The 15,096-nt window shown below is 45.2% G+C and overlaps 1 protein-coding gene across 1 annotated transcript; it reads right to left on the bottom strand.

The window, feature by feature from the left end:
• Positions 1–10,270: 10,270 nt before the first annotated feature.
• TMEM213 (transmembrane protein 213) lies at positions 10,271–14,947 on the bottom strand (the record flags this gene model as incomplete). The annotated part of the gene is made up of 3 exons (XM_082662314.1): positions 14,787–14,947; positions 11,315–11,386; positions 10,271–10,440 (listed from the first exon to the last, which is right to left on the bottom strand). Exons 1-3 carry the CDS (start codon positions 14,929–14,931, stop codon positions 10,271–10,273), a joined length of 387 nt encoding a protein of 128 aa, XP_082518440.1. The 5' UTR covers positions 14,932–14,947.
• Between the last annotated feature and the right edge of the window lie 149 nt (positions 14,948–15,096).

The raw sequence follows: 15,096 nt of genomic DNA on the forward strand, positions 1-15,096 counted from the left end.
GATTAGCAGTGCTGTCTTCATATTCAAGATAAAATTGAATTCAATAAATCGAATTCAATATCTAACAGTGGGAATGTTATGTGTATTATTCTTGGATGAGGCGTGGATATGATTAATGTCTATCCTGGAACAGGGAGATAGAAAGAAACAATGAAAAGTCAGTTTCAGTTTCTGGGACAAAATGAAATATCTGTGTGTTGATTTAAAAAGAAAGTTATCCTGTATCACTTAGTTTAATTAAGAATGTGTTTCTCCTGTGACCGTGTGTTACTGCAGCTGGCAGTATTGCCCTGGGGAATACATTCCCAAGCCCATAATGGGAGCCTCTGAGGATTTTCGTGGCAGTGTGATGTGGAGGTGGGCTTGGAGCCAACCTGGGTGTCCATCTCCCTGGAAATGGTGAAGGGAGCTGTGGTTGCTCACATGGTAGAATCCTGTGTAGCAGCTAGAAGCTCTGGACTTACGGACATAGAAGTGTAAACAGATCTTCAAAACATTACTAACAAGTGAACAAAGTAAGAGGCAGGATGAAATCTAGCTTACGTGAATTCAAAGTACCTAAACTTATAATAATACTTCATATTTTATAGGAGTCCATATAGGGACCAATATGGTTGCCTTAGAGGGTGGGCACAGGAGAATGAGAGAGAGAGAGAAGTGGGGGTAAAAGTGAATAAAGAGTAAAATGAAGAAAGGCTGGGTTGACCATTGGCTGAATATCAGACATTTTCCCCCAAATAAATAAGTAAATAAATGAGTACAGTTATCTTAAGAGTAAACAAGTACTTACACTTTTGATTTATTCAGTGATCCTAAGAATGGACTTGATAAACTAATTTAGGCATTAAAGTTTGGTGCTAGTGCATACGATACGGAAGTTATCCTTGTATAAGTAGTCTTTTATTCAAGATTTATTTATTTATTTTTTTCTGTACGCAGGCCTCACACTGTTGTGGCCTCTCCCGTTGCGGAGCACAGGCTCCGGACGCGCAGGCTCAGCGGCCATGGCTCATGGGCCCAGCCGCTCCGCGGCATGTGGGATCTTCCCGGACCGGGGCACGAACCCGTGTCCCCTGCATCGGCAGGCGGACTCTCAACCACTGCGCCACCAGGGAAGCCCTATTCAAGATTTTAAACTCAAGGTTATTTAATTTGATGCATAAAAAAATCACCCTTCTCTGGAGTGAGTACTAAGATTCTCCCAGATACTTGTAAATCCACTTTTAAAAAGAGACTTTACTTTTTAGGTTAGGTCTTTAGGTTCACAGCAAAATTGAGCAGAAGATGCAGAGATTTCCCACATACGCCCTGCCCACACATGCATCGCCTCCCCGGCTCTCAGCATCTCCCACCAGAGCAGTACATTTGTTACGATTGATGAACCTACACTGACACATCATTATTACCCGAAGTCCATGGTTTACATAAGTGTTCACTCTTGGCGTACATTCTATGTTTTTGGACAAATGTGTAATGACATGTATCCTATATTATTGCACCATACAGAATACTTTTCTGCCCTAAAAATCCTCTGTGACCAGCCAGCCTATTCATCCCTTCTCACCCCCAATCACTGATCTTTTTTACTGTCTCCATAGTTTTGCCTTTTCCAGAATGTCATATAGCTGGAATCACTTAATAAGTAGCCATTTCAGATTGGATTCCTTCACTTGGTAATATACGTTTAAGGTTCCTCTATGTCTTTGCATGGCTTGATAACTTATAATTCAGTTTTTAAAAAGAATATTTGCTCTCAGCATCTTCAAAGTATGATTTTTCTCTGTATTTCATATACTGCTTATAACAATACAAAATTTGAGAAATAAGCTACTTGCTCAACCAGTGAGAACAGAGAAATAGTTGCTTACCTTTATAGAGCCAGTTAACTCTTATTCCTTCTTGAGAGAAACGAACATGTCACAGAAGAAATATGATAATTGCATTTGTGGGCCTGGCTGCTTTAGTGGGGAATAGGAATGGCTTCTTTGCCCGTGCAAATTGCATAACTGCATGTTTGTAGTCTACCGACAGTGTCGCATCTGTGCTGTGGCCTTTTTTATCAACGGCGCTTTACCAGTCTGGCCATTATGGAGTATTGTTTGTAATCAAGTTTTTGTTTTTTTTTTAACTTTAGCCTTTTCTTTTCAGTACAGTTTGGTTTTGTTTTTGTTCTTGTTGTTGTTTTTGGCCGCGCCATGCGGCACCTGGGATCTCAGTTCCCCCACCAGGGATTGAGCCCTTGCCCCCTGCAGTGGAAGTGCAGAGTCCTAACCACTAGACTGCCAGGAAATTCCCATTTCAGTACAGTTTAAACAATGCATTTACAAATATGCTATATAGCAAGTGTGTTTTGTACCAGACAAGCCTGTAGTCGAAGCCACATGTTACATCTTATGTGTCATTTCTTTTTTCTTAGGTTTTGGCAGCCCTTAGGCCACCTCTTTGCAACTTTTAAAAGGTGCCCATTCCTCAAGGAAACCTGAGTAAGTGCGTATGAACAACCTGAGCTGCTCTAGAAGAGCGTTCCAGATCCCAGCTGGCAGCAGCCTCGGCTCTCCCGCTCATGTGCTCCCAAGGCGCCCTGCGTTGGCTTCTCAAACACTCCGTGTTCCTCTGCCCAGGACCATTCAGAGTCAGACGGGGGCAGTGGGGCAGGAGGGGACGACGCGTGGCAGTGTCAGGCAGTAAGTAGGGAGTGGGCCAGTGAGGGAAGCGAGCTCAGGGGCCCCAGGTGTGACCAGAACAAGGCGACAGTGTGCACAGCCATGGGTGCAGTGTGGGTTTATTATAGGGTTTTCTAGAAGGGGGCTTCCTGCTACCCCAGGACTTACATGAGAGCCCTGAAGTCCTGCATTCTCCACCCCTGGCCACTCCCAGCCCTCACGCAGGTAAGTCTGGATGGAATGGTGTTTTTGTGCCGTGCACAGGATGTGTGTGACCCTGGGGCTGGCATCTGGCACCTCTAGTCCCGTCTTCCAAGGCAGCATCTCCACCCTCCTGACCTGTTCTTGAATAGGTAGTGTGTGGTGTGGGAGAGGAGAGCCATCCCGGGCCATGGGGAGGTGCAGGAAGACGGCCTGGGTCTCTGGTCCCCAAGTGTGACTCACTCACTCACTCCACATGACCACAGCTTGAAGCTCCATGGGAAACCATCCTGCCTATCTGTTCATGTTCAATCACTTCATGTCTGTGGTCCAGGCATTGCAAACCCTGGGCACAAGACTCCCCTTGGTTTCAAGTTGAAACTGCTCTTTTTTCAGAAAACCATACTCCTTGTATTAGTTTGCTATGGTTGCTCTGATAAAATACCACAAACTGGGTGGCTAAGACCAATAGAAATATACTGTTTCACTGTTCTGGAGGCTGGAAGCCTGAGATCAAGGTGTCGGCAGGGTTGGTTCCCTCTGAGGGCCATGGGGAGCATCTGTTCCAGGCCTCTCGCCATCCCCCCAACTTCTGGTGGTTGCTGACGACCTTTGGGCCTTGGCCTGTGGGCATCATCCCGATCTCTACCTTCATCACACGTTGTCCTCCGTGTGTGTGTGTGTGTGTGTGTGTGTGTGTGTGTGTGTGTGCCAAAAAATCTTTTTTATATAAGGACAGATCAGATTAAAGGCCCAATAGAGGTCTGTTCCAGGGTAACCTCATCTTAATTAATTATAATTGCAATGACCCTATTTCCAACTAAGGTCACATTCTGAGGTACTGGGGGTTAGAATTCCAACATATGAATTTTGGGGGTCACGCAACTCAGCCTAACACTCCCTCTCAATAGCTTCTCTCATTTTGACCTGGTAACAGGAATCTCCGAGGTAAAAAGATCTCCTGCAGGGTACAAAGCACAGGACAAATGTTTCAACAAAGAGTTCAACAAATAGTCACTGTGGAAATAAACAAGACCACCCAACTGAAAACAAGCAAACGCTATTTATTCGGGGAGTCGGCCACCATCATTTACATTTGGCAGAGACTCGAAGGTAGGCAGTGGGGTGGGAGAGCTTGATGGTGAAAGGAGGAAGACTTCAGGTCTTCAGGTGTGCCCCGTCGGAGGCTGTTGGCATGGGATGGCTGTAGATGGGCTAAGTAGGAGCAGGGCATCCTATGTGATTGGTCAAGGGTACTTATTTGGCTTTCTGTGGTTGGTCCCAAGTTGGAAGTTGGGGCAAGAATTGATTAATTAGGGCTTCCCTGGTGGCACAGTGGTTGAGAGTCCGCCTGCCGATGCAGGGAACTCGGGTTCGTGCCCCGGTCCGGGAAGATCCCACATGCCGTGGAGCGGCTGTGTCCGTGAGCCATGGCCGCTGAGCCTGTGCTCCGCGACGGGAGCGGCCACAAAAAAAAAAAAGAATTGATTAATTAATTAAACTGTCTGAAGCTGTCCATTATTAACCAAATCCTGGCTGTCTGGGCCGATTGCTATGGAGGTCGTTTGACTTCCTGGACTAGTTGCTGAGGGTAGTGGGTTGGCTTCTTGGACTGGTTGCTGCAGACTCTCGGTTAAAGTTCTATTTTTATATGTGGTCTGGCCCTTGTCCATTTGTATATTTAGTCTCTTATCACGGAATCAACTTTCGAGGTAGGTCTGCCAGATACTTGTTTCCACAAGTAACTTAATTATGTATACTTATGAACTTATGAAAACAATAATTTAAATGTTTCCCAACCTTGAAACCTCAAATTTTCCCAAGAGCCTCTTTCTTTGTCCTCACAGCTCTTCTGCTTCACTGTGGTTGTTTGCACAGGCCACATTCGTGGATCTCCTCTGATTCACTAACTCATCAGATGTTTATGGAGTTTTTGCTTCACACTGGTTAGGCAGAAGGAATCAGAGGTGAAAGACACAGTCTCTGCCTTCAGAGAGACCAGTGGGAAAGGCAAGCATGTAGGTACTATAGTCCAAAGTGCTCAGTTGTCAAAGATAAACAAAGCTGGACACTAAGGTGGTGAGGACAGATCTGAATAAGAACTATAACTATTGCCATAGATAAGAGAGTCCACTATGACCTGAACTCAACTGTACAGAGGTGGCTGGGCATTTTACAGGGAGGATGAGGGAGAAGGGAGAGGTGAGGGGGGCTCAGGAGTGTCAGGGAATTGAGAAATTACAGAGTTGGTCAGTGTAAATGCGGATCAGGCCAGCTCTACCTGCTACCTGAAGACCCTGAAGCTAGGATTCTGTCCTCCCACAGAGACCGGGGGACAGAGGGCCTATCCTGCTCGATGAATAAATTTTAAAGGAACAGGTTTCAGGTCCTGAGTTGTAGGAGATATGGATGGATGGATGGATAGGTAGATAGATGGAGAGAGGTATCTCGAAGGGACAGTGGAAGGACTCACAACTAAGCCCTTTTTAGTAAATGTTCTAAGAAAATATGCTCAGGGGCCTATTGTCAGGCATTGATTAGAACACACAGCAAATTCTTTTGGCAGCCTTGAGAAAGAGAGGCTAGGGTCATCCTAGGGATGCAGCCTTGAGCTGCTAGAAAATATGTTAGTGTTGATTCAAGCCTTTAACGGGGGGGATGAAATCATTTGTGTTGAGAGTCTGTGGTTTTTATAGGCTAGGTTGAGGTCTAGTTGACAAGAAGGCACAAAGGAGTTTGGTCAAGGAGAGAGTCTTTGTGTGTTTTTTTAAAAAAATTGAAGTGTAGTTGATTTACAATATTGTGTTAAAGACATACAGCAAAGTGATTCTGATATATATATATATATATATATATATATTCTTTTTAAAAATTCTTTTCCATTATATGCTCTTATAAGATACTGAATATAATTCCTGTGCTATACAGTAGGTCTTTGTTGTTTATCTATTTTATATATAGTAGTGTGTATCTGTTCATCCCAAACTCCTAATTTATCCCTCCTCCCCCTTCCCGTTTTAGTAATCGTAAGTTTGTTTTCTATGTGAGTCTGTTTCTGTTTTGTAAATAAGTTCATTTGTATTATTTTTTAGAGTCTACATATAAGTAATATTATATGCTATTTGTCTTTCTCTTTCTGACTTACTTCACTTAGTATGATAATCTCTAGGTCCATCTATGTTGCTGCAGTGGCATTATTTCATTCTTTTTTATGGCTGAGTAGTATTCCATTGTATATATGTACCGCATCTTCTTTATCCAGTCATCTGTCGATGGACATTTAGGTTGAATCCATGTCTTGGCAATTGTGAATAGTGCTGCTATGAACATAGGGGCCCATGTATATTTTTGAATTATAGTGTTGTCTGGATATATGCCCAGGAGTGAGATTGCTGGATCATATGGCAGCTCTATTTTTAGTTTTTTAAGGAACCTCCATACTGTTCTCCATAGTGGCTGTACCAATTTACATTCCCACCAACAGTGTAGGAGGGTTTCTTTTTTCTCCACTCCCTTAAGGAGAGAGTCTTTTTCACAGTGTTGCCCTGGAGGTGAGCACAGGCCATTGAGGTAGGGTGTGCATGCGTGCGTGCTTGCATGTGTGTGTGTGTGTGTCCATCCAGGGAGGGGGGATAATTTGACTTGGAGGACCAATCCCAGTAAACCAAATGAATTCAATCAGGAGAGGGAGATGGGAGGGAAGAGCAAGGGCAGGTCCAGTTTTATGACCTAAAACATATGCAATTAGAGTTCCTGCTTTAAAAAAAACAAAAACAAAAACATACAAAATTCGGAATACAAAATTAGGTAGAGGACCTTGGGGTGGGGGGCGTGCAAGAAAGGGGACCAGAATTTTTAGCTTCTCTTGGTTCATGGCAAATCTGCCTCTTGGGAAGCATATGTTCCAGGCTGTGTGAACAGCAAGAACGAAGGTTTGGAGGATAGTGAGAGAGCTGAAATAATTCAGAACTGGGTGTGTGTGAAGAATATAGAACAGATAAAGCTAGTGAGGGTCTTATGGGTCAGGTAAGAGTATGGAGTTTCCTCTGTCAAATGTGAGCAGTCACTGGAGGATTTTAGGCAGGGAAGAGTGACTCGATCCCTTATTTATGGATTAGAAAGATCACTCTGGAAGGAAGTGTGGAGGATGGGCTGAGCCAGGTAAGGCTGGTTGTAGACATCGGGTAGGGGTTGTCTACAAGGCACTCCTCCTACACAGTGATGAAGACCCATGGAATGTCACTGTATGTGTATGTGACTTCAAAACAGAAGCCAGGCCTCCAACAGAAAGAAATGTTCTTCATCAAAAAAATTTCTAGGGCTTCCCTGGTGGCGCAGTGGTTGAGGGTCCGCCTGCCGATGCAGGGGACACAAGTTCATGCCCTGGTCTGGGAAGATCCCACATGCCACGGAGCGGCTAGGCCCGTGAGCCATGGCTGCTGAGCCTGCGCGTCCGGAGCCTGTGCTCCGCAACGGGAGAGGCCACAACAGTGAGAGGCCCGCGTACCGCAAAAAAAAAAAAAAATTCTAGATTGTTCTTTCTCTAAGTTTAAAAATATGCCTACATGTATTTTTGTGGAAAAGAGGCCCAAGTTACCCTAAGACTTGTTTTTAATTAATTTTGCATGGCATAACGTTTCTATACATAAAAGAAAATTACATATTTGGTTTATTTGTCCTTGGGTAGCATGCATCTAAAAATGAATAGATTTAAAGATGATGATTTTAAAAGCTAGATAATTGTGTCACACCTTAATGTTTAAATATTCTATTTCTGTGTAGGGCATTTTGAGATATTTAGAAATGCCCCAAACTGGATGTGCCCTGTGTCACACAGTCTGTAATGGTGCCGAGGACAGCCTTGGTTACTGAGGGCAAAGTTTTTAAATGGAAAGTGCATCTACTGTTAGGCAGGTCCTGCTGCCTTATCCCAGGAAGCTCTTAGATGGATGTTGATCCTCAGTTTTCCCCCTCAGGTTTTCCTTTTTAATTTACTGACACATCTTTGCTTTGCTAGAATAAAGAGATTCCATGTTGAGGGTGGATCTGAGAGACAGCATCTGGGTAACATAACCATCAAATTATATAACCATCTTTCTTTCCAGTCTCAAAGAAAAAAGTGATTGTTTGGATTTGATCTATCCTTCCTATTGTGAAAGAAAAGCAATTCACAAAATGCCTAAATTTTATTGTGACAGTGGCAGCAACTACACACAATTCATTTCAGTGTAGTCAGAGAATCTACACGTTGTCCCAGGTGCCAACTGGTGCTCTGACTGTGCGTTCCTTAAGGCAGCAAATGCAGTCTTGCCACAGAGGTCCACAAACGTGCAAAACAGATTAGAGCCCTGCTGCTCTGGTTGCAAGGAAGGGCCTCATGCACACCCACTTTCATGAAGCACCTTGAATAGCTCCCTGAGCTTTTGGAACCTAGTTTGCAACCGTGTATTCGGTCCAGTTCTTACATTTTCCACTTAGATAATTGAAGCTCACCAAGGCAACATGAGTCAATTCTATTCACATTCGTTAGAAATAAATCTTAATTTCCTTTCTTTTTTTTTTTGCTTTTGTGAGCCCGTGCTCTTATCACTATTGCCCACTGATTTATTTCTAAAATGTTCACAGATATTAAATCCAAGTGAGCTCCACACTGAATTTTTTCATCTCAAAGGAATTAAACCATTCATGTATTGTGGAAACTCTTTCCTTCAATTTCTAAAAAAGTGGAACACACATCCACGTGTATGTCCATGACATCGCTCGGGGCTTACATAGACACTTGTGTCTACATGATTAACCCTTAGGAACAATAAATCCATCCCGTTTCACTGATTAAACAACTGAGATTCTGAAACCATCTGGCTCTTCAGAAGATAGCAAAATGTGCCAGGCGATCCTTTAGTTCCCATTGGCAGGGAAATTTATTCAGACTTTCTGAAAGAGCAGTCGGTCGGCTTTGGGTCATTTGCCACCTCTAGAAAATGTTTCTTCCTATTTCAGAGGCCTCTGACTTTTCTTTTTTTTCTGTATTATGATTATTTAGAGTTTATCCATTCGAAACACATATTTGCTCTCAAAGGGCAGACATGTTTTCATAAAGAAAGAGTCACTGTCCTTTCTTCCTTCTCATGAACCCACTCTCCTTTCCTCCCGACTCCCACTGGAAGAGTGCACAGTGATGGGGGACACCCTGGTCCTGAGGGATTCCCTGAGCCAGCAGGAACTAAGTAGAGGTCAGTTGTGTCAACCGTCTATAGAAAAACAGTGGTTCTGAATGCAGAGCGATGATCTTAAATTCATCTAGGGCAAGAACTTATTCATTGGCTCATTCATCCGTTCACTGGAAAACATTATGCCCCAGAGTGTGAAGAGGCCCGTTCACAATGGCTGTGCTCAGGGCAGCACGGAAATGCCCTAAGACCACCAGCTTCTGGTCTCCCAAAGACGAGCAGAGAAGGCTGCCCGCAGAGCAAGCATTAGAGCTGGACTTGGAGGAACGGCCTTCCTTCTGGAGGTGGAGGTGGAAGTAGCCACCCTAGAAGAGGGAATGACAGCAGAGAAGTGGAAGACATTGGGGTGAGGGGAGTGACAAGCTGGGGGTGCAGTTCCTGAAGCAGTGAGAATGAAATGAAATATTCCTGACATGATGGTCAGACGGTGTAGTGAAGGCCAGAACTAGGGTGCCGGCAGGGAGGATGGCTAGGACAGCCATGGGAGATGCATCACAGAAAGAACAAGAGCTGGAGAAGCATCGAACGTGGGCGTGAGGAAGCTGGGGTGTCCAAGGTGAATTTCACATTTTGAAACGACAGTGACACCCTTGACTGAAGTATGGGACAAAGGACAACACCTTGTTTTTGGTGAGAAGGTTCTGAGTTCTGTTTTGAATGTGTTGACTAAAAGACTGAAGCTTATGTTTCTCGCGTACCACACCCTTGGAAGCCAGAAGAAGGCGATGGTTAAACCACAAGCAGTTTTCATGGGGGCCATCTTGAGAAAGGAGATGATCAGGGAGATATCAGATTATAAAGGGCCCAAGTGCTTTTTGAAATTAGGTGTGACGGCAGCAGCACTGATCTTGTCTTCCTTGGACCCCCATTTCCTTCTTCTTTCCCTTTTAAAATTAACTGAAGTTTAAGGGTGAAAAGACTTTGGGAATTCCTTGGAGGTCCAGTGGTTAGGACTCCGAATTTCACTGCCAAGGGCCTGAGTTTGGTCCTTCGTTGGGGAACTAAGATCCCACAAGCCGCACTGCACGGCCAAATCAAAAACAGAAACAAAAGCAAAAACAAACAAAAAAGGATTAAAAGACTTTAAAGTAATGGAAATCACATCAGCGCTATCCCTGCCTGCTATTACCTACAACTTGGTGGTGATTGACATTCTTGGGACAAAGATTCTAAGTCTCATGCTTGCAAGTCCTTGGGCTCATCTGGAGTCAGCTTCATCAGTTTGTCCACACAGAGCAGGATGAGGGTGAGAAACAAGAGACTCCAACCAACGGCAGCCGCGATCCAGCCGTATTCATCCACTCCGGTGTGGCAACACCGGGCTGCTTGTGGGCAGAAGTCGACATCTAGTGGGAAGAGAGAGCGGGAATGACAGCGTCACACCAGCCTCCCCTCCCCTGAGCTCTTCTCTAATATTCATAACATTGAGACCAGTAATAATAGAAGAGCCACCATTTACTAAAGCACGCCGTGTACTAGGCTAAGTGCTCTATACACATTACCTTATTTATTCCTCACAGAGTGATAGGCACAGTTATTCCTGCTTTTTGACATGAAGAAACTGAGGCTGTCACCTGCACAAGGTCACGAGATGGCAGAACTAGAATTCAAACCCAAGCCTGTAGGAGTCCAAAGTCATGTTCATAACCTCTACATGTTATTGCCTATTACCCTCCTTTGTAAGTGCCCAGAAGTAAACACATCTGGTCATCCAATGAAGGCAGAATCAAGGAGGCAAACTTCGAATAAGGCAAACTTCCTGTTAATTAGACACGCATAGCAGTGGTTGCTTTATGAAGCAGTAGGCTCCTTGCCACTGGAAGTCTTCAAATAGAGGATGAACACAAATATGCAAAGGGTACCAAAATGAAGCTCCTGCCTTGGGCATAAGTTGGACTGGCTGATGTCTAGGGTCTTTCCACTTCCAAATTTCTATAAGCATTTGCAGTCAGCGGGGTTTCGACTGCTGTCCTGGGGATGGGCCATTAAAGCCACCTGCACCAAAGAGTGTGAGCTTAGATGGGGACCAAGCCCAAGAGAGCTTTTTAGACGTGCTCTGCAGACAGTTCTGGGGCTGTGAGCAAACCACACCGGTGCACAGGAGGGCCAGGCAGGCGCTCAGCCACCCGATGCCAATGGGCAGAAAGCAAGGAGGCTTAAGTGTCCCTCCCCGCTCCAGGGTGAGCCCTGGGGTTAGGGAGGTTGCCAGGAGAGGCTTACTGGGGCACTGCTCCAGGGTCTCAAGGCCTGGATGGTGGACAGTCAAGGTTGAGTTGCTGCTGCCGCTGGCTTCTGGAAGAAAAGACAGAAGATAGTCTCAGGCACTAGGAGAAGCCATTCTCAGGCATAGAGTTTGCAATCTTTTTTTGAATCAATAGTGAGTATTATGAAAGTGTTATAGAAGTTCCAGTAGAGGTACATTGAAATTTCATGCAACAAAGCTAACCCTCTGTCGTAGCCTGCACTGTGTCCCCCAGGTTCGTAGGTTGGAGTCCTAACCCATTTTATGGAAATAGGGCTTTACAAAGGCAATTAAGGTTAAATGGTTAAATGAATCCAATATGACTGGTGTCCTTGTAAGAAGGGGAAGAGACACCAGGTATGTGAACTCATAGAGCAAAGACCACATGAAGACCCAGCACAGAGGGGACCATCTATAAGCCAAGGAGAGGGGCCTCAGGAGAAAACAAACCCGGTGATACCCGGAGCCGCCAGAACGGTGAGAAAAGAAGCTTCTGTTGTTTCAGCCACCCAGGCTGTGGTATTTTGTTGGCTAGCAAACTCACACACTCCCCTTTTCCTATCACTCCCGAGTCCCATTCAGAGATGCTTTATCTTCATATCTCATGTCCCTTCCATCACCAGGGGCTCTAAACACTTTCTTTTAGCTGCTTTCCATGCAGATAGGTACATCTATCAACGTTTTTTCTAGTATAAACACAATCACTTAAAAATCTGGAATGTCTTTTCGTAACTAGCTTCAGTTTCCTTCAAAAACTTGAACTAGTAAACATTGAAGTCTGACCTTGATTCTTTATTTATGATGAGTATGATGTTATTACTCAGAGAGAGGGTTTAATAAAAAATTAATTAAACACGCTACAAGCAAGTTGAGAGGTTTCTAGAACATGCAGCACTTAGAATTGTCCCTTGATTAATAAGCAAGGAGCACAGTGATAAAAAGCACTTTAGCAGATATATCAGAGTTTGGGGGGTGGGGAGGGGTTATGGAGAGGAACATAAGGATCCCCAAGGGAGAAAACCATGGCCCACGTTCCCTCTCATCCCTGAGGATAAGAAGGTAGATGATTGGACTTCCCTGGTGGTCCAGTGGTTAAGACTCTGCCTTCCAATGCAGGGGGTGCGGGTTTGATCCCTGGTCAGGGAACTAAGATCCCACATGCCATGGGGTGTGGCCAAAAATTAAAAACAAAAGCAAAAAACAGAAGGTAGATGGTCTCGGTCTCTGTTCAACACGGTGACCACTAACCATTGTGGCTGTTTAAGTTTATTAAAATTAAATGAAAAATGCAGCTACTTGGTCATATCAGCCACACGCCAAGTGCTCAATCACCACATGTGACTAGTGGCCACCATATTGGAAGCACAGCATAGATAATGGAACATTTCCATCATCAAAAGAGTTCTGTTATGGGCTTCCCTGGTAGCGCAGTGGTTGGGAGTCCGCCTACCGATGCAGGGGACACGGGTTCGTGCCCCGGTCCGGGAAGATCCCACATGCCGCGGAGCAGCTGGCCCCGTGAGCCATGGCCGCTGAGCCTGCGCGTCCGGAGCCTGTGCTCCGCAACGGGAGAGGCCACAGCAGTGAGAGGCCCACGTACCGCAAAAAAAAGAAAAAGTTTTGTTAGACAATGCTGATCTCGGTAGAGCAAAACCAAGAGACCATTTAAAAGAATCTTTCTGGAAATTATGTTGTTGTTCAATCTACTTCTTTGGGAATGAAAAAAAAAAAGTTTGGAACTCTCCAGGCCCCACTGACTCTAGGTTAATATGTCCTTCAAAATTGCTTGTTGTCACATAGCAGGACGAGTCAGGAGGAAACTTCTGATTTAGCCAAAGCCATGAAATTGCTGCTCAGACTAATTTTATGCCACACACCCCCGGCCACTGCAATGTCCTGCTTAAGTATAGTAATTACCTTGATGCAATCTGATTGTTACTGTAAATAATTTACAGCTAAATGCCTTAGAGCTTGGTCTTTATTTGCTTTGGAAAAATTGATTCCTCAATGTTTTAATTTCCCTTGTTACCCAAATAACTTCCTTGACCCTGACTTTCATCTCCCCTCTACCCTAGAATGGAAGTGGTCCCAGTCTAGAGCTAGTGAATGGAAAAAAACCTAGTTAATGGAATACTAATATTAGGTTCAACCATATGAAATTGGCATTTCTGTAGGTCAAAAATTATTCAGTATCAGAAATTTTATATGGTTCAAACTAAATACCCTGTTACAAATTCTTAAGAATTTAAATATCACCCACCTCCCTCATAAGCAAAGCCAGCCAGGGACTGGTCCCACTTGGAGTCACTTCCAAAGTAAAGGCTGCTGGCAAGACCCAACCATTCAGTGCAGTTAAATTTGTCAAATGTTTGAGGCCCTCTCTTAAGCATGGCCAGGTAAACAGAAACCACTCTTATCTGGGGAGGGGTGATTTGGAAAATAAAAGGAATGTGTTAACATTCGTTGAGGGTTTACCATGTGCTATTTTATTAGAAGTTGTTTACATTCAGTAACCTATTTCATCTTTACAACAAACCTATATATAAGCACTATGATTATCTCCATGTTAGAAATGAGGAAACTGGAGCACAGAGAGGGTAAGTAATTTGCTCAAGATCACACAGCTAGTAAGTTGTGGAAGCCAGAGTTGAGTTGAGCCTCAGTGGCTTGAGAGCCCACGCTCTGAACCTCCGTAGGAGAGACCGTGAGGATGGGAGAGAGAGATACAGCCTGGAGGGGGGACGGCGAGGATTGGTTTCAAGAGACGGAGAATCTGTCTGTCAGAGAGGAGGGCAGACTGTTCTGAGGAGCAAGATCAAAGCCAGAGGCAGAAACCAGGAGCATGAGAATGTGACCGAGGTCCCTGACGTGCAGAGCCGAGCCTGGGAGAGCAAGCCAGGGAGGCCACCTAACATCCCCCTTCAGCCTCCACAAGAAAATCGGGACATAACCCAACATCTCCTGAGCCGGGCAAGGTGGGAGAAGGTTAAACAGCGTACGACAGCTTTGTGTGTTGAGGTTTTGTGAAAGTTGCAAAGGGCGCACAGGGTCAAGGGAGGGACAGAGGTCCTTAGGTGAGAGGAGGGCACGCAAAAGCAGGATGACAGCCACAAAATATGGGTTTGCAACACAATTATGCTGACAAGGAGCCATTGAGAAACAGCAACCCAAAGATATCATTTTAGTCCAGTTTGGTCCCCTGATGGGAGAGACTCTTTGTGGCAAAGGCCAGCAGAGCTGGCTGCTCCCATACTGGCTGACGCTGGTCTTAAGGTAACTCCCATCCCACCCTACCCTCTCTTGCCTAATCCTGCAGATGAGAAAGTACTGTTTCCTCTTTCCTTTGTGCGGGACCAACCCTAGCCAAGGAATCCTTCTCCCACCTCCTTCTTTCCCCCCTCCCCTCCCTTCCTCTTCCCAGCGTGGCGAGAATAAAGCTCACAGTTCTACCTGCCAAGCAAGCCGGGTGGAAAGAGGCAAAGGCCAGGCTGAGGACCAGGGCGGCCCAGGGCGCAGAGTTGAGGTGCTTCATGCTGAGGAGGGAGGCTTCTGTGATCACGGTCCCCGCAGAGGCAAGCTGAGGGCCGCCTGCCATGCGTCCTGTGTGCGGCCCGTCTGGCAGGAACTTGAAAACAACGCTGGCAGAGGTGAATTTCTGCTCTGTGTTTGGGGGAAAGAGAGGGGGTGGAGCAAAGGGAACTCGGGCTGTCACACCTGGCTCTCACCTCTCCAGGAGGGAAGCCGAGCTACGTTGGCTGGG

The sequence above is a fragment of the Grampus griseus genome (genome assembly GCF_964374135.1).
Source record: "Grampus griseus genome assembly, chromosome: 9".
NCBI classification, from domain to species: domain Eukaryota; kingdom Metazoa; phylum Chordata; class Mammalia; order Artiodactyla; family Delphinidae; genus Grampus; species Grampus griseus.